This window comes from Varanus komodoensis, unplaced genomic scaffold (genome assembly GCF_004798865.1).
Source record: "Varanus komodoensis strain SLA01 unplaced genomic scaffold, ASM479886v1 scaffold2, whole genome shotgun sequence".
Taxonomy (NCBI): domain Eukaryota; kingdom Metazoa; phylum Chordata; class Lepidosauria; order Squamata; family Varanidae; genus Varanus; species Varanus komodoensis.
Genome location: NW_025335568.1, coordinates 28,127,364 through 28,150,177, shown reverse-complemented (window position 1 = coordinate 28,150,177; position 22,814 = coordinate 28,127,364). Strand labels below are relative to the sequence as shown.

Genomic DNA, 22,814 nt, shown 5'->3' with positions numbered 1-22,814 from the left:
GAGGCTTGACAAAAGGGGGTCTTCCTTCACTCCTTTTTATCCTCGCATCACCCTTCTTTAAATGCTCACTTCATCCTTCTCTTACCAATGCCAGATGGTTCCTATCTGGATGGCTTCTTAGCTGGAAAGCATTATATCCTACCAGCAACTCCAAAAGTGACAAATGGGTGTGGCATGTGAATCTCTTCTAAGCTTGAAGCTAGCACACTTTTATAGATAGCCTATTGGACTAGTTCTGAGAAGACCTGGCACAGCCGACTATGGTAAAATGACTTCACAGAACATTGGTTCTTCAGAAAACAAATCTATGTCTCTACCAGCTATATGTTTCTATCAAATTTGACAGGAAATATGCAACTCACTAAATTTGGGATTGACAAACGGGATACACAGGCATAGCATGGAGTACAAACCTGATACCGCAGCAGGCTGTCACAATTCCTATAAGGAAATTACGTAACAAAATAACAAAACCCTACAACTAAATTACAGTGGTACCTCGGCTCACAAACGTCTTGGTTCATGACCAAATCGGGTCGCGAACAAAAATTTCATTAAAATTTTGACGTGGGTCATGAACTGCATTGGGTGGTGACCAAGATTGCAGCCATCCCCCCCCCCCCCCCCCGCAAGTGGGAAGATGGCCACAATCGTGCAGGGAAAGAAGTACGTGATCATGGCGCACTCCTGCAGGAAAGACAGTCACAATCTTGGCCATCCCTACCCCCACAACCAGCATGATCGCAGCCATCTCCCCCCCCCCGCCCAAGTGTGGAGATAGCCACAATAGTGCTGGAAGTGGGGGAGGGGGGAGAGATGACCGAGATCGCGTCCATCTCCATCCCCCAGTGCACCTGAATGACAGGCGTGATCTTGATCATGCTGGGGGAGCAGGGAGATGGCTGTGCTCTTTGTTGTTGTCACTTTGCTTCACATTTTTCTGATTTAAAAAAATGGTTACAGAATGGATTAAAGTTATTTACATTGAACCTTATGGGGCAATTTAACTTGCTTCACGACCAATTTGGGTCATGACCAGAGTCCTGGAACGGATTAAGTTCGTGAACCAAGGTATCACTGTACCTTTTTGTGAGCTGACAAATGTGACAGCAGCATTTAAGTGCATCTGCAGTATGGGAGCATGTTAAATTTTGTTTCTTAACAAAAACACAGAAGAACCAGGCCTTCTAGTTTTATTCAGGCTCTGTGAGAGAGAAGAGCAAGTTTAAGAATATATGCATATATAATGCTGCCTGTACAGCTGGATATTCTGAAAAATGGAAGTACTACAGGAATTGCAGCACCTAGAATCATTGCAATTTAATTTTATGGTCAAGTGAAGTACAGATGCCCCCATAAAAATGATCAAAGCAGCCATGACCAGAATGAAAAAGTGGGGGTTGAGAAAATATTTTACTACACACATACGCATGCACATACACACAGTTATGTTATGTTATTTGCAAAGTCATGCCAAACCCATTGCGACTTCATGGACAACATTCCTCCAGGCTCTCCTATCCTCCACCCTACAATTCCTTTTAAGAATATATACAATAACAATGAATACATAAAAGGAGCAGTGCTTTTGTATAGGAAAACTTTAATGTACAAAAATAATATTTTATGTTTTATTTTACAAAACAGCTCTTTTTTTCTTCTTTTTACCAACTGGCTTTTTTTTTGTACTGCCTGGTTTGGGGGAAGATGGTGTTCTGTGGGAAGAAAGGGCTCTGAGTGTCAATAAAACCCAACATAGCATTGTATTACAACTGAATTGTCTCAATGGACTGCAATACTTATTTTCAGTCAAATAAAACAAACGTGTCTATTAACACATGAGCACACAAGAGTCTGTATCCAGCTACTAGCTATTTTGTAGAGGAAATGGAATCATGAAAAAAAGAAGTAATACAGGAATTGCAGCACCCAGAAACATTTCATTTGATTGGTGTTTTCCCATTATTAGCAGCAGGGAAGGCACCACCTGAATCAGAAACACTGAGTGGGGGAACTGTGAAAGACTTTAATCTCATTCCTTCCCTCTGCCAGTGATTATGAATGGATATGTATCTGGGGATTGGGTGGTTACCACCAACAGCTAAATGTTTCTATGGGGGTAAATGCCCCTCATACAGCTTATAGAATCAGAATTGCATAAATCTACATTCCTCATATATACACATTTGCAATCCCCTCATCAGTAGCATGCATAAAGGGATGAGAGATTTGGGAGGAGTTTCTTAAATAGTAATTTTAAAAAAATCAATGGAAATGAGATTTCCGAGAGAGAAGGCATGGTGTTGGTTATCATGCATGCCTGTGCATGCATGCAATTGGTCTAGGGAATTGATCGGTGATGCCCAACCATGCTTGAGCAACTGGGACTTGTTTGAACCCCGAGGCTTCGGCAAGGGGCGGCATAGAAATGTTATAACAACAACAACAACAACAACAACCTTAACTTATAACTCTTCTCACTTCCATAATACTAGAACACAGGGTCATTTCATGAAGCTGATTGGTGGGAGATTCAGGATAAAGATAAGGGATATTGCTTCTTGCAGTACACAGTTGAACTATGGAATTCGCTGCTGCAGGAAGTAGTGCCGGCCACCAACTGGATGGCTTTAAAAGGGGGCTGCACAAATTCATGGAGGAGAGGGCCATCAATGGCTACTAGTCCTGATGGCTATATGCTACACCAGAAGTACATGCAGTATTACATACCAGCTAGTGGAAACATGACCAGGAGGGTGCTATTGCACTTTCCCCCAGTTTGTCTACTATGTAAAGAGAATGCTGGATGAGCCACATCCTTGGTCTGATCCAGCATGGCTCGTCTTATATTCTTTCTTCTTTTTAAATACATTCAGTTATGAAAATAAAATGTCATTGAGATTACCTCTTTTTGTGTGTTACTTCTGGCTCTAGAATGACAATATCTTCCTCTTCACTGTCAGATAACACAATTGTTGCATCTTGAAGAGAAAAGACAATCGTCCTAGGTTCAGTTCTTGGTTTACATGAATCAGGCTCAAACCATTAACATGTCAAGATTTTCCACACCAGCTGGCCCCTGCCACCCCTATTTCTGATACTGGTCAGGCATGGAAATTTTTCACACAAACTGGAAGAACTCTTTCAAACAAATGGCAACTGCTGTCATAAACAGCGGTCTCAAGATTAATGGTCAATTAAGCTACTAATCAGTCAAATCCCTGTGTTTGTCTCAAAAAGGTACAATACTTCATTATAATTATTCAAGGGGTTTTAGCATTGTCAAGTATGTATTACTTCTCTTTCAACAGCAGCATAGCACAGGGGCCAGCATTATTCAAGGCAGTAGTTTCATTCCAATTTTCATTTATAAAGCTGTTCAGTGCTGGCTAATACAGCTAATCTTTGGAATCAGGGAAGAAAGCTATACACAGCAAATAGTGTTTTGAAAATACTTTACTGCAGCTAATGATCTGCCAGGTCAGAAAAGGTTTTCAACTGAGAACCATTTCTCATTCTACTTTAAAAATTCTCCAAATGATTTCCTTTGTCATCTTTGCATACGTACCCAACTGACCAAGAACTACCGCTTACTTAGAAGTTGGTATGCACCAAAGTAGAAATGTAGCCAAAGAAACTAATTTGTCAGTTTGAAAATACATCTCCCTATTAAATTTCACCCAAAAGCTTTTTAAACATGTGGTTTTAAAAGATACTAACCTTTCTGAACCATGATTCCAGCATTAGCATCTCCAGTTTCCATATTTTGGTCCTCTACTGTTACAGGTTCATTCTGGGCAAATTCATCTTCCTCCTCTTCTTTTTCAGATTCCTCAAAATCTCCCCATGAATTCTCAAGTCCTTCTCCAATTTGGGCTGTGCCAGAACTCCATACAATTGGCTTGGCCAAGCTAGGCTCATTAAGAAAAATCCAGGAGTCATTCAAGATGTATTAAGCATGAGGGACTTGATGAGTTTCTAGCCGAGAAATTATTCTGATCTTGTGCTACGCTTTGATCTCTACTTTGGACAAACAAGTACTGGCATCTTCTGAATACTGTGAAGAGAAGCTGCTAGAAACTTATTCTCCAAAGTAATCAGCATGGAGTGAAGAAATATGACACTTTTCTAATTCCAGGGACAGTTCCCTACTTAAGGATCAAGGAACATAGCACTGCAAGACCCACTTTAGGGTCCTTTTCATAATAGCCTTTAGCACAGCAAATGTGCAGCTGTTATTAAGTTGCTGCATACAGTTGAGAAGCCTTCTTCCTTAAAATTGTGCTGCTGCTAAATAATAATAGAATGCTTTCCCAGGACTGGATGTCTTCTATCTTCTACCTGAGAAAAAATATTATTTCCCCCATAACACTCCTATTGCTATTGTGGCTGCCATAGGAATGTTATTACCAAAATTATCTGTTCATCATGATGCACAAGATCATGTGTAAAATTACTTCACCCTCTTATGCCATTTCTGACTTTTTCTATATATACAGCTTTTACAGTGTCCCTAGTGGCAAATACTAATCCAACTGCTTATCCTGGCTAGATGGCTTCCTTATTGTTATTTTTTATTTATTTTGAGTTATGCTTATTTGTTGTAAGCTGTTCAGAGAATTTGATGCTATGGAACGGCATACAAATGTTGTAAATAATAAATGTTAAACAAGTTTCTTAAAATTTGGTTTCCGTGCTGGTTCTGTCACTGCTGTCAAAACCAGGTCTAGATTTTTGTGTGTACACACAAAGTTCCAAGGAGCCACATGGTTAGTCTTCTCCATAAAGCTATTACTTAGCCTCTACTTCAATTTTACTAGCAAGTTATTCTACTGCTGCGGTGCATGTGAAATATAGCACAGAATATTAAAAATCAGCTGCTTATATTCATTTTGTTTCAATTGAATTCCTAGCAGAATGTGATTCTGTCTGGCTGAGCACTACACACACAATCACCTAAAAAGCATTTATTTATATATTTAAAAAGATACACATCCGAAGGAGGGACTGCTTTGGCAATTATTTTTTCAGCTTGCTCTTGTACATCTTTGGTATCAATTGGAGCCTGTTCTAGCTTAAAAGCAGTTATTCTCTGGTTGGAAATAGATTCTGCAAATCCAAATTTTCCCCCTTGTTTCCTAATAAAAGAATAAAAATCCTTTAGAAGTCAAAATATTAAAATATTAGACAAATTGATAGCTTCCACAAAGACTATTTTGCTTTTTACCAGATAAACATTAATTATTTATATCCCATTTTCAATGTTTTCCAAATCTGACTCATATCATAAAACAACTAAAAACAGTTAAATACAAAAACAAGTAAAAACACAACCATAACAATGGTAGAAATCAGCACCATCTTGAATAAAAATGGTTTTCACAGCCCATTTAAAAACAGGAAAGCAAGTTTCAATTCTTTAAAAATACAAGCCTGGATTTCTATATATGCAAGCTAAGTTTTTCATCACATAACTAGCAGCAGTTGAAAAGGCAAAAGATGACCTGGGTAGCTAGGGAAAGCAAAACATAGGTTGCTTAATTAACCCATGATTTGCCAGCCACAGGTAGGAATAAATGAGCCTTCTGCCTATAGCGTGTTCCTCATTTCCACTTTTACAACCTATAATCACCCCAACCATAGACTGCTTTCAGGAAATATGAAACCAGGTACTCTGGGTTGTTTAACCCCGCCAAAATCAAATTATTTTTTAAATAAAGTTTCATCCAAGCACCCATCAAAATCAAATAGGGAGACATCATCCACCACTACTTGAAACAAACTCACCATCCCACTGTGATAATGAGCACAGAATAATGCCATTGATGCTGATACTGAACTGTGATCATCCAAAAAGCCTAAGTGTCACTATGGGAGCAACACTATGCATGCTTGGGCAGAGAAAAGACCTGCAATTCCCAGTATGCTGGGAATTTTAGGCCTTTTGCCACCTAAGCATGCATAGGATTGCACCTCAAATGTTTTTCCCATACAGTCTGGCAACAGAATAAGGATTTGCTGTTGTATGAAGATGAATGTGGAAGAGACTCAGATATCCACATGCAAGAAATATGAAACTGATGTGTACCCAGTTAACTCATTTATCTATATAAACAGTATTGTATTAACAACATATTTCAATTTTCCCCATAATTATAATAGTCCTAATAAATATGAATGCCCGACTTCAAATATTAATAGCACATTTCCATTTTTTGTTTCAGAAATTATAACAGGTACAAGTTTTATATAAAATATTGCTTGCCAAATTTGTACACTTCAAATGTTAACAAGTTAGTGATGCACTATGTTGCGTAAACTCACCTAATGTTTTTGTCATTCTCCAAAGCTTTTTGAATTAGCTCTGTGATTTCTGCTACTTTTACCCCTGTTATTTTGCTGCATCTCAGAACCTGTGGTAAACAAATTAATTATTATGGCATGAGCAAATATAAGGTACAATACGTCATTGCAGGATGTGTTTGTTTTACATCAGGGAGGACCAAGTTATTAGACTAGGAAGAGAAGAAAACACATGCTGGCTTGGACGCAGATTCATAAAAAGAAGGCCGAGTGGGGACAGCATGAATTTATGGACCAGAGAACTCTACAAGAATCCTAGGAATTGTTCTCCTGTTGAACAGTTACATTAAGTCTTGAAATATATGAATATAAAGTTAATTAAGCAGTTTTAATGTGAGAAAGGTGGTATATTCTGAATTGTGAAATCTGAACCTTTCATTCTGTTTAATTTAAATAGATATGTTGAGTTAAATGCAGTACCTGTTTCTAACTTGTATAAGAATAAGCAGCAGCATGCTGCTTGGGCACTTTGAAGGGGCTGTAAGTGGCTGTCAAACTGGAGATAATGAAAGCCAGCTGTCAAGCTCAGCTCTGTGATTTCTGAGATATACAGTAAAGATAAAAAAGCCATGGCAAACTGAAAACAGCTCACAACTGTGGAGAGTAGAAGAGGTAAGTCAATCTTGCCAAAGGAGAACTGAGCAGGAAGAAGCGGGAGGGAGGATGTAAACTATCCACGATGAGCCTGATCATCTGCCGGCCACGCTCTAGATCATGGGTCCTCAAACCATGGCCTGCGGGACGGATCTGGCCCGCAGCGCTGTGTTTGCTGCCTGCATGCGTGCTTGCTGCGCAGGCGGTGGCTTGCTCATTCGGAGATGGTCTCTGGGTGAGCAAGCTGCCGCTGCTGCCTGCCTCCCATACGCGCTCGCTCGCCGCTGCCTTGCAGCATAGGTGGGTGGTGGCTTGCTCACTCGGAGATGGTTTTGGACTCGCTGGAAGATCTCCAAGTGAGCGTGCCCAACGCCACCTCACTGGCCCACACCCCCAGTCACCGCAGCCTTTCAACTGGTCCCCTATGGAAAAAGTTTGAGGACCGCACCTCTAGATTGTTCACAGAATAGCCAACCTGTAACAGCTTATTGTGAGGGTGGCCTAATTTGATGTGCAAATATCAATGATGTGGATGCAGACTTGCTTCTCCACAAACTGAGAGGCTCCTTCCATTAGTTATATATTATTTACTTATTTAATGAATTTATATGCTGCTGCAATAGCCCACATCTGAGCTCTCTGCACAGTTCACAATATAAGGGATTAAAGGAGGCAAATGGGAACCAGCATAACCTTCACACTTATGATTAGGAAAGCAATTTTCTCCCAGATTGTTATTTCCCTACAACCCTGACCAGATGGTTCCTAGCAAAAGTCTGCTGAGTACAATACGGTTCCAACCTACTAATTTTAATATTTCCTATCCATTTCAAATTGAAATTAAGAACACCTTATGATTACTAGAAAAGAAGGGCTTAATGGGCAGGAGAGACACCAACATTTACTCATAAATAACAAAGTGAGATACACAGCTTAGCCTTCATAAGCATTCATATTACCTGATCTTTTAAGAGCATAATCCCACCACTGGACTGAATTGTACAAATCTCACGGTGTTTATTCATGGCAATCACAAGGAGGCCATCCATTACTCGTTCTTCCTGTTCACTGGGATCCACTAATAAGTAGGTCCTGAAATAATGTTAAACAATGCAAATTTAGGTTAAATAGGGGTAATTGAAAAGCACATATCAGTTAAAAAGCACATATATAACATAACACATATCAGTTATATGCTCAAGGCAGGTTTTATTTCTACCCATTTCATAGGTACATGCTGACGGGAATAATCATGATCAGCCATGTTTCACTGCGATACCAATGTTTCAGATTATAATTCAGATTTATCCATGGTGCGATCCTGTGACTATCTCTAGACAGCACCTACCAGTCATAGGAAAGGGCAGAGTCCCAGCTCTGACCTGAAAAATGTGTTCCAAGGCAGGAGGAGCTGGACTTCCAACCTCAGAGCACCTTCCCTCAGCCCTCACTGCTGACATGGTTCTTTCCTCTCTGCTAGGATTCCTAGGTTGCAAGACCAACCTCCAAGCCAGCACTGTTGGGATGTTCCAGAATACAATGTTATTATCCTAGTGCAGCCTTAGCCTGCAGGCTTAAAATACTTAGATGGTTCAAATGAGTCAAGTATGTTGCACAGCAGAAGCACAGAGCTGATTTTTACCACTGTGCATCTTCCACCCGTGATAAGGTAGCTATAATATTTCGAGTTCAGAAGACTAGGAAAATCCCAGTTGGATTGCACCCTTACTCAACTTTCCAGGCAATTATGATCTCACAAAAACAGTTCATATCAACACATACACAGGATTAAGATGGCATACTATCATAATACACAGCAAAAACATGTGATTCTCCTTAGTATATGTTTCTGAATTCTAATAATACTAGAAAACTGCTGTCAGTCAAGGAAATAATGCTAACTTACCCCTGCTGGAAGAAAGCAAAGCTTACACAAATAGGCATGTGGTGGATACTCAGAGGGACAGGATCCCGTTCCTCAGGGGAATACTAAAGATACAACAGCAACATTTTATTTACTCAAATGCATATATAACAAGAAAGCAAAATACAAAGTTTTTTTTTAAAAATATTATTCATTTCCAAATTTAAGTTGGAAACCACTTTTCCTATGATAAAGTAAACTTGGTAGTTATACTGTTTTCAGCATCTGTAATAAAATTTTCATAATTTCTTCTAACATGAGTGAGAAGAACTTTAGGTAATTAATATAAGGAACTAAACAGTAGATCTATTATTCATTACATTTATATGCCAGGAGCTCAAGGTAACATATACGGTTCTTCCCTTCTCTCAACGGAGATTCCTAAGCTAGAGTTTTTCTCTGATATATTAGGTATAACTTTTAAGTATAAAGCACAGGCACAAAAAATCCAAAACCAGTAGGATACATTTTAGATGGGCTGCAAATCCAACTTCTGGTCAGTACAATAGGCAATTTTTGGTAGACCATCAAATGCCTGCTGAGATTACTACAGGAAATATTGCTTCCTGAACTGATTGAATAAGGTACTCTGTGTTTATTCAGGTTTACTTAGCACAGATAAGTTATGCCTTCCTTGTTAAGAATCTCCATGTATATTGTCTTGCTTTGTAAATTTAACAAATATGGTGCATCATTGTGATTCTAGAGGGGGAAATAGAACATGGAAGCTGAAGTTAGCCCACCCTATCATAAATACCCAATTCCAAAGAAAATTACCAGTGTGACTTCTTCTCCTTGCACAGACACATCTGGTCGCCGAAAGTGGCAAAGTGCCACTATTGCTGCTATACTTGCAGCATCAATAATGTTTCCATTATGATTCAACAAATGCAGGTCCACACGAATTTGCCACACCTCAGAAGAAACAAGCAAGCCATTTCAATAATCTTTTCACACAAGAGTAAATTGCTATAGGTGAAAGACAGAGTCAAGGAAACTAATACTGACAATTTAGTATGTAATACCTTTCTAATAAAAACCTAATACAAAAGGCTTTGATTTTTTAAAATAAAAATCTAAAATATTTTAGCTAAATACTACACATTCTCACAAGAAATTTCTGCATGGCTATAATCAGTGTATAGGATGGGGCTATTTAAAATCAATGAGCGGACCAATCCTATGGGCCCAAGACGGCCACAGGATTTTTCAGATCCTCCACTCTGAATTGGAAAAACTTTCCAACTTTGGAGCTGGGGATATATACTCAGATTCCAGTCCCACTTCCCATCTGGTTCAGAAAGAACTGCACCATCTGTTTTTCTGGATTTAAAAAAAATCAACCTCAGATATGAAAGTCGAGGGACAAAGATGGAGCCTGGCATTTGCAAAATATGATCATCTGGGCAGTGCCTCACCTTCCTTTCTTCCTCCTCTGAAATGTTGCAGTTAAATGACTGCAATTGCTTGCAGTCGCAACTATTTTGCAAGCTGGGGGAGTGCAGAGGCAACCTTTATTTCTACATTCCTCCTGCTCTGCATAAGCTGCCCATAAACCTTCATGTTCAGAGCCGTATCAGCTTCTACATAGGCCTGTGCCCAAGAGGATTTTCCTGGTAAATCATTATCATTTATTATTTAAGAGGGCACCCAGTATATGTGATGTGCTGCACAGAAATAGAAAATCAAATACATGATGCTAAAAAGAGTAAACAGTTGGAAAATCTAAGAGCATAGGGCTATCCCTGATGTTAATCCTACTTTGAGTTGGCCCTTTAAAATGAACTGCACATGAGTTAGACTAACACTGGAAATAGTCTGTATTTGAGTGATCATGTCTAAAACCATAAGTTATCATTTACAGCTACACAGATATATAACAACTTTAAAAATAAAAGACTGTGACTTGAGCTATATGAATTCTAAAAATATAAGGACTGGAACCTGGTTTCAGCACATTTCAGAATTTATTCAATTGCACACCTTTTCACCAGCGACAACACAAAGTGATTCCGTATCTATACACTTGGAGTTCCTTAGGCACCTTTCTAATAGTCTATTCAGTTTTACGAGCAGCTCAGATTGCCTAGAAATAAAAAAAACCCAAAATGATTATTTACTAACAAAGGCAAAAACAGGAACAATAACTTCCTTGGTTTATTTTTGCTTGTTGGCATCTGAGCAGTGTGGGAAAAATTACATACCTTCCAGGCTCAAAAGCTGGTGATGCCATAGGCGAGAGTTCAAGGTTAAAGAAAAGTATACCTTCTGTTGCACGATTTGGCTTTGGAGAGACAAGTTCACATGACACTTGTCCAAGTATTCTGCAAAGAGATGACACCCCAGCCCCAAACACCAAGTGTTAGAATAACATTTCAGTATATTGATATTATTATTACATTGCATTTATAGCCCAACTTTTCTCCTCTTGTGAAGTATCCAAAGCAATTTACAAGGATCTCTTTTAAGGTTGTGAGCTTCATCTTCACACATCAACCCTATGAGGTAATTTAGGCTGAGACTGAGGTATAGAAACTAGATCTTTTGAGTTCCTGACCAACATGCTTAATCAGTACACCACACTGATACTCTCTCTTACTATTTATTTACATTTTATAGAAGCTAACAAGGGCACATTCTAAAATTCCAGTGTTTAACAAAGTTTAACTTACTTGGGATAAATTACTTTTTAATTTGCAGAAGTGGGGCTGCTAGACTGCAAGCCAGAAAGTGATATTATTCCTTTAAATTTCCCTATGAAGTAGTAGAGCAGCTGAAAGAATCTGCAGCAACCTTTTCCTACCCTTTCATAAACCCCTTTCCTTTCCTTTACTTCATGAAGTGAGCAGGATTCAAGTGGGCTGCACAATTTTTTTCTCAAGTTGAGGACAGTGTGATATGAAGGGGAAAAAGTGGAGAGCAAGGCATGGGAATTAATTATGGATGGCTGCATCCCCTATTGTGAAATACCTAGTTTTTCCGAGCTCCACGATACAGCATCCATAGTCAGCCCCAAAGGAAATGCGGAGGTTTCTGTAATCATAGCACTGTCGTCCATCCAAACGCTAAAAGATCAGAGAATAGCAATGTTAAAGATGGGAAATATGGAAAGCAACTGTGAAAGAAAGCAACAGAAATACAGAAATGGGAGCATACATCTAAGGGCAGAGTCAACAATCCAGTGACATTCCCCAACCTTAACCTTAAGGGTGCTATCTTTTGTGGACAATGTTTTTGTGGCTTACGAAAAGCACAGGTCAAAAAGAATGCAGTTTTCCCCATCTCTTTCTCTTAATGCCCACAAGTTTCACTTTTTGACTCTTGTCTATTAGCTATTAAAGACACATAAATCCTAGCCTATCATAGAATCATAAGCCAAGTGAATGAATACAAAAGATGATCTCCAGCGTTAAGAGTCACATTCATTCCAATGGGTCTACTCTCAGGAATGATCAACACTGGATGATCATTCGTGGTTCTTACTCCAGGTCATTTAACGTGGAGCAAAAGTGATCATCTTTTAAAGGGAATAATAGTTCTGACACTTAGGTAATGATGACCTCTCTATTCCTCAGATAGCAGAGGGAGGGGGGCAGGGGGAAGCAGCAAAGCCCTCTCCCCGCGTGCAAGCGCAGTTAGGAAGGCGAATCTTCCACACTCCCAGCATTATCCCCTGCTGCATGTACCGGCCATGCGCAGCCACACCGCGCGGCTCTTGGTACAATTATTAACTTATCCTCTCGCACCTTCTTCTCCTCGATAGCCCGTAGCAGGAACCGCTTCTCACAATTAGACAGCGGTGTTTCCTTCATAGCTACTACCGCTTCTCCTTGGCCTTTCCACCCCAAGCTAGTCCCGTCCCACCGCTTCTTCGCAAAGTCCGGTCGGCTCTAAAGACGTCATAGGCAAGCGACGTTACCAGGAGCGCGCAAGTTTAAAAGCGTAGTCACGCCGACGCTTCCTTTTACCTTAGCAACGAGGCCGTAAAGAGAAAGAACGTCGCGCAAGGCGAGAAGGAGAAAAAAGGCGGGGGACGAGGCAGGGAGACGCGCGGCCGTAAAACGAGGTGTCGCTGTGGGACGAGTTGTGTTTGAGGCAGAGCTAGTAATAGAACAATCTTATGTATGATTACGCGATAGTTAGTCCTATTACGTTTAGTACGGCTTATTCCAAGACAGATGTGTGTAGGCTTGAGGTTTAAGACTGCAGTGTTATGAACTCTTAGTTGGAGTCAGCCCAACGGTGTGACTTAATTCTGAGCAAAAATAGACGGTACCATTGGAAATGTTTTCAATTTATTTCATTTATAGTCTGCCTTTGTGCCTTAAAAATTCGCAAGGCTACTAAACAAAATCCAGGTTAAACAATGTCTTAAGAAAGCACTACATAAAAACCAAAAGCTGAAATACCGTAATAAAGTAAACACACGGCATCAATCAGTTAGAATCCCCTTAAGCAACAGAATGACTTACATGTTAGAGGCCTCAGTAAAAACGGGTTTTGAATGCTGATGGAGGGCAACAGGAAGAGGTCCACCCTAGTCTACCTTGATAGGGAGGGACTGGGAAGGCCCTCTTGCAAGCTACCAAATGAGTTTAGAAACATAGACAACAGCGAGTCAGAAGGGACCTCCCGGGCCATCTAGTCTGACCTCCGGCACCAGCCAGCTCCGCTCACGACATGCCCACCATGTGGATGTCCAGCCTGTTCTTGAACACCCGCACCAATGGGGCCTCAACCACCTCCCTGGGAAGCCCATTCCACACCCTCGGGGTCTTGACTGTCAGGAAGTGCTTCCTGGCATCCAAATGGAAGCTTGGCTCCCTGAGCGTTGCTCCGTTGGAGCGCGTTCTGCCTTCCTCTGCAGGGGAGAACAGGTCTCTACCCATCTCCATGTGACATCCCCTCACATACCTGTATGTTGCCAACATATCACCTCTGAGTCTCCGCTTCTTCAGGCTAAAGAGACCCAGTTCCCTCAGTCTGGTGGTGGTGGTACTGAGAGAAGGGCCTCTGCCAGTGATTATAATGCTCAGGCAGGATTACATGGGACCAGGTGTCTTTCAGGTAGCCTGGTTCCAAGTTGTATATAAAAAAAACATTCTGCATGGCAACATGCTGGCACTGGTGTAGCCCCAACCACTTCGGGCAATAGCATCAATCACTGTTGTCATGTGGTCACCTACATGCTTGCCTGTGGTCTGTCACTGGTTTCTCACAAATGGATTTTCCCTTTCAGCTCTCTAAGACTTTCTTTACAACAGATTGTAGAGCTCTTTATTGTCCTCTATAGTGGCCTGAAAAAATGCATCTTGGCTATTTTTATTTATTATACTAAAGCCAATTCCACAATTGAGTCAAAAATATTTATGTATTGGATGGGTTAATTCCATAAGGAAAGCCACAGCTTTGAATTTACAAAAGCTGAGCAGCATTGTCAATGATAGGACATTCTGGAGGGTTGCCATAAATTGGAGATTACTTGATGGCATGTAAAACAAAAGCCCTATATTGAGGTTACTTTAAAATTATCTTTTCCTTGAGTGCTTCAGGGATAGTGATTAAGGAACAGACTTTGCTTTTTATTATATAGTCCTATTGTTACCCTTTCTCATTTTATGCTACTTATTTGTCTTAATTAAATGTTGAAGGGTTTTATCACCTTTATTGTATATTTTCATGCTGGAAGCTGCCATGTTTGTTTGTTTTCTGAAAGCAAAAATGGTAGGGTAGTGTCTTTAAAAAAGAATAAAAGTAGATGGGGTAGTGCCTTTAATAAAGATATAGTACCATTTAAGCTTCTAGCACTTCACTGTCTTCCAAAAGATACTTACATTAGGCAACTCTACATATTATTAAAAACCCTCGCAATAAACCCATCCAATTTTATTTGAAATCCAGTGCTTTTAATTCATATCTTTAATATGATAATCTGTGGATGCCAAGTTGCATTTGTCACCAAGTTTATTCCATAGCTATGGACACATTTTTTTCCTATTGCAAAAGGAGGGGACAACTCTCTCACAGTGCTGCTTAGCAATAACAGATCATGCTCTAACTCTGATTTACATTTTAATGAATTCTTGTCTGCCTTCTAAATCTCAGTGATAGCAATTTCCACAGTAGTCACTTGTAGTACGTACATGTTATAAAGGAAATAAATAAATCTGAAGGTTTTTGCGATATATTCATTTATGTTTATGCAAACACATAGGTTTGTCCTACTTAGCAGATAATCCATCATAGTTATTTTCTTTTACAATTTCCTTGATTTATGAAATATTAGCATTTTTCCTTTTGTGGAAAAATCTCAAATGTTAAAATATAAAGGAGAAAAATTCATCAGACTTCATTTGTCTGGTATGAACAGTAGGCTAACCTAGCAAATAATCCACAGGCTGTACAATATGCGATAAAATGTGGTTCTGATGTGGATGGAGTATTCAAGTGGGTTCTGTGGGTTGGATCCAGGCTAAGACTGCAATCCTCTACATCCCATCCTGAGAGTAAGACCCATGGAACCTTTATCTCAGTAGAACTCCATAGGCAGTGTTGCAAAGTAGTTGACTTTAGGTCTCATTGGCATCAGTGTGACAAGTCCCATTGATTTCAATAGGAACTAAGGGCTCAGTCCTGTGCAAGTTTTAGGCAGAAAAAAATCAAACAACTTTCAGCACTCTCCACGCAGCATGGTAGCTTGGGAATGCTGGGAGTTGCAAGACTTTTTTTCCCTGCATAAACCTGCATAGAAGTAAGCCTTAGGATAATTTTAGGCTGCAATTCTATACCTCTTACCTGGGAATAAGCCTCTTTGACCTCAGTGGGTTTACTTATGAGTAAAAATGTATTGGGAGAACCATTAGATACAATCCTGTTTTCAAACAGGTTTATCTAGATTGTCAGAACATTTGTATTCAACCTAATGTTTTATCCTATTGTGCCTTCAGTATATGGTGCATGTATGCAATCTCCCACCAACTGATATGTTATGAAAGCATCCCTTTGGTGGCTACCTACATGCCACATGTATTTCCTGTATGTCTGAATAAACTGTAAATGCTCTTTTGGTTGTACATGTCCAACATACTTGCTGTCTTTAGTTTTTGTTACCTGATGTGGGATTGCAAACTGCATATGCAGTTCTGAACAAATATTTGGCTATCAGCATTGGCAATTATATTGGATTAAGACTCTATGTCCCTTCTGAACAGGTGACTGGTGCTGCCAGAATGCTTTGATGTTTGCAGACACATTAATTTACAACCTGGAATGGAGGCAGTTTTGTTCTTGACTCTTTTGTGATCATACCTACAAAATCACATTAGGAATCTTTTCATTAGGCTAATTTGGGACTGCTTCTTCTGATGTTTATGGCATCTAAGAAGTCATCTTAATGCACTGAATTGTCTGCTCTGACCAGAATACCTATCTTAATAAATATGATAGATGTTTAAATGGTTTTAACATTGAAATGTTATACATGAGTATGACAAATTCCTGAACATTCTAAATATATTGGTAGAGATGTTGAAGGGAGCATGTTTTATTCTTGTTTCGAGTAAGTGCCAAATATTTGCTGTAAGATAGTGTTCACTTGGCTTTTTTAGAAGGAGGTGGAACCTGTCTATGTTTGATCCCTTGCTACCCCCCTCCCCCATGTATGCTTGAACTGGTACTGGAGTGGCATAGAAATATGGAAGAAGTTATTTCATCATCACTTACGGGCCTCAGTGGGTAAGTAATTAATACACTTCCTTGTATAAGGCTTGGAACACCAATCAGCCCAAAATATACAAGTAATGGGGAAAAGCACAAGCACCAGAATGGAGAAAGTCTTAAGAGAATAACTAATTAAAAGGTAGTAAATTATTATGATTTTAGCACCAGATTTTTATCGTTTGTACTTAATTTAATTATGTTTAAATTGACCTTGTTTTTAAAAACTTTTTATATTTGTAATATTTAAACTACTACAATATAACAATACAAACATTAAAATAATAAAAAGAAAAAACAGCACAATACTACATTCTCTCTCTCTCTCTCTCTCTCTCTCTCACACACACACACACACACACACACACACACAGTGCAGCCCTTTACTGGGACCATGACTACATAGTATTTATTCTTTCATTTCTTTCTTCTTCCTTACTTCTAAATTTCCACTCTTAAATTGACCTTATTTTATTAGATTAAATAGTTTAATTTATTGATCATTCAATTTTATGTCTATTCTTATTATTCATTTTATTTCTATTGTTGGTTTTATTGTATATTGTTTAAAGGTATTATGTATTGTTTCAATTGTTGCACAACATGTTATGAGCCATTCAGAGATCCTTATGGCTAATGGGGCAGTATACAAGTCAGGTAAATATTAGAATGCATAATACCCAAACCTATGCAAGTTTAGTCAGAGATAACACAATTATGGAACCAATTTTCAGTTAATAGGCAATAGAATAGTAGAATGTTTTATCTCCTAAGCTATAGTATTGGAATTTTTGTTTCATCTACCTTATCTGTTGCTTGCACTTTTCATTGCTGCTTGTGGACCTTTTCCACTCTGTGGACCTTTGTATATTTTTATTGTTTCTAAAAGAGGCATTGTTTTTTGTTTTAGTGCATCCCATGTATGTTCCAATCAGCATTAACTAAGACGTTAAATAAAAACTATGGGTACAATATCAAGTACAGTTGCTTGAAAGTAAGTTCTGTTGAACTTAATGCAACGTTGCTGCCTAATAAACTTATTATCCTTATCTTCTTTGTTATGAAGGTGAAGATAGAACAGGGAGGGGAATTGTGAAAATATTTCAAACTGAGAATGCAATAGACAGACTTGCTACAGTACATGAGAAATGGTATGGGAATAAGTAGCCAGCATTTAAGCTTATAGACAAAGTAACTGAGAGGAAAGTGATAATCTTTAATGGATCCAGTATACCTATCTATGGTAAAAGTGTTTTATAGGCTGAACTGTACGGTGAAAGAAAATCTAATTCTCAACATATGTTGACACTGAAATCACAGTAACCTTCATTTTATAATAAAATGTGTTGTATGCTGTTCCTGGCTTTCTTCTTCATTGGCCCATGTCAGTTGCCTACTTAACATTATATTTTGCAAGAAATGTGCAAGATTATAGATGGGATAGCATGATACATAGCAGAAGGTATTTTGTTCAGTACCCAGAGAAAAGGCTTTTTCCTATGAAGAAAATCTCATCATGGTTATCATATATTTGGCTATAACCCCCCCCCCCCGCATTTCTTCAAGACACCTAGGTAATGCTTACTAACTATTCAAACAGAGAGGAATTGGTTACGCTTTTCTCTATGGATGCAATTCTGTGTCCAGTTAGGTGTTTTGAGTAACAATGTTTCAATGTGACTTGAATGAGGTAGAACTCAGTAACTCAGTGGTAGAACACTTGTTTTGCATGCAGAATATTCTTGGTTCATTCTCCAGCTTTTCCAGGTGGAGCTAGGAAACCAGCTGCCAACAATACAGGGGAATACTTAGTATAAGGCAGTTTCCTGTGTTCATATGAATAGAATCAAGGACAGCAGCATGTTTTTTTTTAAATAACCCACCCAAACATCATTGTCTATTATGTCTAACTCTTCTAATATTGTTCTGTGAAATAGGTATTGTTTACTCATAATCAAGTCCTACTTTCACATATTATTATCCAGTTCTGGAGTATTTTTCATCTTCTTCTCAACCCACACTAGATCTTATTTAATTCTGTTTTTACCAAGTGGTTCTGCAATAAACTTTAACATGTGACGGTTTCCCTAAGAGCTTTAAAAGCTTTTATTTCATTAAACATATAGAACTACTTCAGAGTAAATAGTTTCAGAACTGAATTGATAAAACAGCATTTTCTATGGTTATATCAGAATGCTAGCCTATGAGATTGATGATTTTACAATAACACAATTTTATTTTGGTCTTGACGTAGTCAAGAAAGCATAATTTTACAATGCTGAAAAAAAAAAAAAACAATTTTCAACCCAAAAAAGCAGATTACTTAATCTGCACTCTAATATTTTTCTCAAGTGCCAAAGTGACAAATAGCATTTTAAATAATTACAGTCACAACAACATTACCAGTGTTCAACTTAAGAAGAGATATGCAATGATGATTTACATTATATATTAATACCATACTAATACACAGGACAAGGGAGTAAGAGAAAAACAGATTTATTTTGCAAAATAAAGTTCCCTTGCACTTCATGGTCACAGAAAGCCCCATTCAAAATTTTCACATCATCTATATACCTTCCCACACAAAAGATGTCAGAAGTTAGTTGGCTATAATTTTCCGCAGTCCAAGTCTTTATACACCTGGCTCACAACTATTTCTATCAATTAAGATTTGCTGATGCTCCTACTTTTATCAGTTGAAACTATACTTGTGACTTGAAGTTTCTCATTACCTCAGCTTGCCTTATCACTTTGTACGTGTCCTGTACGCCTGAAGGTTATGGCTGCCTAGGCCCATCCAGAAATCATCTTGTGTCTACCTCAATATAAAAATGTAAGAAATTTTGTGTCGGATGAGACCAAAGTCCTCTTAGTCCAGCAGTTTGTTCATTTAAATACACACTATGAGAATCAGTATTTCCTTTTGACTTTCCTGAATGTCCTACCTTTTGGCTTCATTGGATAATCCTGAGCTATAATATTATGGGAAACAGAACAATTTCCCCTATATACTTTTTCTATATCATGCATAATTTTAGACGCTTCTAATATGTCTCCTCCTACTCTCCATTTTACTAAGCTAACCCCCACTCCACTAAATGCTGCAGCTTTGCTTTGGTTGGCCTTTTCTGCACCTTTTCCAGTTTTAGACTATCCTTTCCTGACAGTGCAATCCTATATATGTCTACTTACAAGAAAATGCCATTGAATTCTATGGGACCTACTCCCATACAAGCATGCATAGGATTGCAATCTCAACAAAATAAAAATATTTTGTAATAGCAGACAATTGTTGTTTACAGTACATTTATAGCATAACTGAAAAACAGTTATGAAGGCCACTGGGCAACTTACATAACATGAATTTCTGGATAACTTTCTGTGGAATGCAGAAAAAGAGGGAAAGTGTTTGTCATACTTTGCTGAATAAAATACATAACGGGGCTGCCAATTGTTGCTGAAGTCTATGCACAAACCTTTCACTGTTTAAAAGTGAATCTATATGTTCATATAACTCTTTTGCACATATTGATTAAAAACTCAGAATGAGCAGTTGCTCTTTCGGATGGGAAAAAAGAGATAAATAACTTGACAGTTTAAATTGCTTCCATTTATGTAGTGTGCTGAATGGTTTTTCGATACAGCGAGGATAATCTGTTTACATCAAAGCATCACTGTCTTATGGGAACCTACTGCACTATTGATTTTTTTAAACTGAATAAATTAGGTTAGGATTGAGATAACTTTTCGAGCCCAATGGCAACATTTTATTTAAACTTCTCATTAACGGCCATCTGAGCACCACTCTGTTTCATCTCCACATGGGAAGTATGGAGACTAATGCGGCCTATGTTACCTATTTTAAGTGCCCTGTGTAGTATTCAGAAAGTGGGTATGAGAAACAGGGTTGGCCCTACCATACCATTAGGCAAGGCAAGGCAAGTCAGCTGTCTCAGGCAGCAGATGCTGGATGTGTGGAGCAGCAGTACACCCTCTAAACAAGCCTGCTGCCTTCAGGTGCAGTGAAGGATGCGATTCCATTGCAAGTGTTTGACTGCCAGCCTGGTTAGCTTATGTGCATTGAACTGAGGATAGGTATCATCTTGCACTTCATCTCAGGCAGCAAAAGGTCTAGGTCTAGTCCTGGTGAGTGATATCCTATGCTGAATTTATATGTATTGGAATAATAGGTTTATCAGACAAGGTACTAAGGAGTAATTCTGCTCCTGTACTTATTTTTTCTTTCCTTCCTTGAACATGTTTTGTCCTTAAGCAAAAAAAAAAAAAAAAAAAAAAGATTTTATGGATTATAAATGTAATCATTATTAGCATTATATGCAGGGGTCTACTTCTGTAGGAGTGAAATAAAGTAAATGAAAATAAGACTGATTTCAGTCATGGCAGTTCTAGTTATAGGGTAGTAATTGTATATTCCTTGTTCAGGATTCCATCATTTCATTTCACACCTCCCCTTCACTTTTTCATGCTTTGTCCTAAGCTTTCTATCCTTAGCTCAGTCTGCACTAAAGATGTTATACTTCTGCAGTTTTGGGGTTCTCCCAAATCTGTTGATACCCCTTGTTCATGGATTGTGTCATTTTGATTATATAAGCAATGGAGGTCACTGATTGAACATCAGAAACAGAAGGAATATTATGGAATAATAATCTTCCTTTTAGCCACTTCAGTTTGCTATCTGTGGCAAATGATTATCAGTTTTAGTTTTTAATCTAGTATAAGCAGCTGTAAATAGGTACTTTTTTTCAGGACCAGTCACTGCTTGTGCTACTTTTACAATAAGAATCAGCAATGGATTAAAGATGTTAATTAACTTTTCAGTTTTATCCAATTAACTGATAACCTCAGGACTGAAACATCTTAATACATCCTCTTTTTGACTACAGCCACGTTGCTTGGAAGTAAATCCTACACTCCATTTTGACTAGTAATATAGATGGGTGGCTATCCAGTTAGATGATGCTTGTCAGGGGTGTCTGCTTCTTCCTTCATGTGGTACAGTGCAGTGGAAATACACTGAGGGCAGTTCACATTGTCACCATTGGTTAAATACATACCTGAGCAATATAATTGCACAAATGCCTCTCCTAGAGAGCAAAAATACACCCATAAATTCAAGAAAAATAATTTCCTCTCCTTTTACATGAGACTCAAAACCACCTACCTAGGATGGGTACAAATAAAGCATCATTAAGAAGGCATCCTGGGCCGATTGCAGGAGGTTGTAATGAGACAGCAGGGAAAAATACTCTCTAAGGCATGCAATGCCATCTTGGAATTCAAGTATGTGTCATCTTGAACGTTAACCCACTTTGAGTCTTCCACACTAGGCCAAACCTCATATATATTTGGTTGGGTGAAAAAGATAGGTATGGATGTGAGTTATCTGCATACTGTTGATAGCTTGCTTCACATCCTCCCCCCACCCCCCACATGAAGCCTCTGGAACAATCCTATTACCCCAATAATACAACTTTTCCGAACCTGAAACCCTCCAGAACTTAACCTGAATTTCAGCTCCCATCAGCTCTAGCCAGCATTACCAATTAAGAATGCCGGAAGTTATATTCCAAAGCAGCTAGAAGGTATCAGATTGAGCAAAGTAGCCCAATTCTATCTGAGCCAAAGTATTTGCATAACTCAAGTGAGTATTTTGCATATTCTTTCCATCTTCAATTTCTCCTCCTGCCCCCGTTATCTCCCTTGCATACACACACACACTAGATTGTAGGCCCATTGGTACAGGGAGCTGTTCTCATTGTTTTCAAAGTGCCCTATACATAGAATATTGTTTGTTATATTTATATTCAGGCTTTTTCTTCCTAAAAGGAAAACACAATGGTGTACAAGGTTCTCCTGCTCTCCATTTTCCCCTCACAAACATCTAGACTTCACAATCCTAGATTAATCCAGATGATGCTAGATTAATCATAATTCCATGTTGTCTTGCTTGGTGGTATTCTTGATAACACATACTGAAAAAAAGGGAAATGATCCTGCCACTACACATAGCAAACCCATTGGGTCCTTTCTGCCAGAGGCTCATGTCATCTAACTCAGGGTTTCCAATTTTTTGGAGTGCATAGGCACATCTGGGAGTTTGAGAGTCTGCTGTAAATCCCATGACAAAATGTTTACTATGGAAAATGTGGCTAGTCACCTGATTGCTGATGTTGGAGCCTGGCTAGTCAAAAGT

General features: G+C 38.7%; 1 protein-coding gene across 2 annotated transcripts; it reads right to left on the bottom strand.

Moving 5' to 3' along the window:
* Positions 1 to 1,583: 1,583 nt before the first annotated feature.
* Positions 1,584 to 12,770, bottom strand: EXOSC9 (exosome component 9). 2 transcript variants are annotated; one of them, XM_044429420.1, is made up of 12 exons: positions 12,628 to 12,768; positions 11,852 to 11,946; positions 11,086 to 11,205; positions 10,865 to 10,967; positions 9,659 to 9,796; positions 8,864 to 8,946; positions 7,917 to 8,049; positions 6,325 to 6,413; positions 4,992 to 5,138; positions 3,721 to 3,911; positions 2,906 to 2,981; positions 1,584 to 1,715 (listed from the first exon to the last, which is right to left on the bottom strand). In XM_044429420.1, the coding sequence occupies exons 1-12, from the start codon at positions 12,691 to 12,693 to the stop codon at positions 1,637 to 1,639; spliced, it is 1,320 nt and encodes a 439-aa protein (XP_044285355.1). In that variant the 5' UTR covers positions 12,694 to 12,768; the 3' UTR covers positions 1,584 to 1,636. The 2 variants fall into 2 exon arrangements, with proteins under 2 accessions (XP_044285355.1, XP_044285356.1); XM_044429421.1 differs by lacking the exon at positions 9,659 to 9,796 and having other exon boundaries at positions 12,628 to 12,770.
* Between the last annotated feature and the right edge of the window lie 10,044 nt (positions 12,771 to 22,814).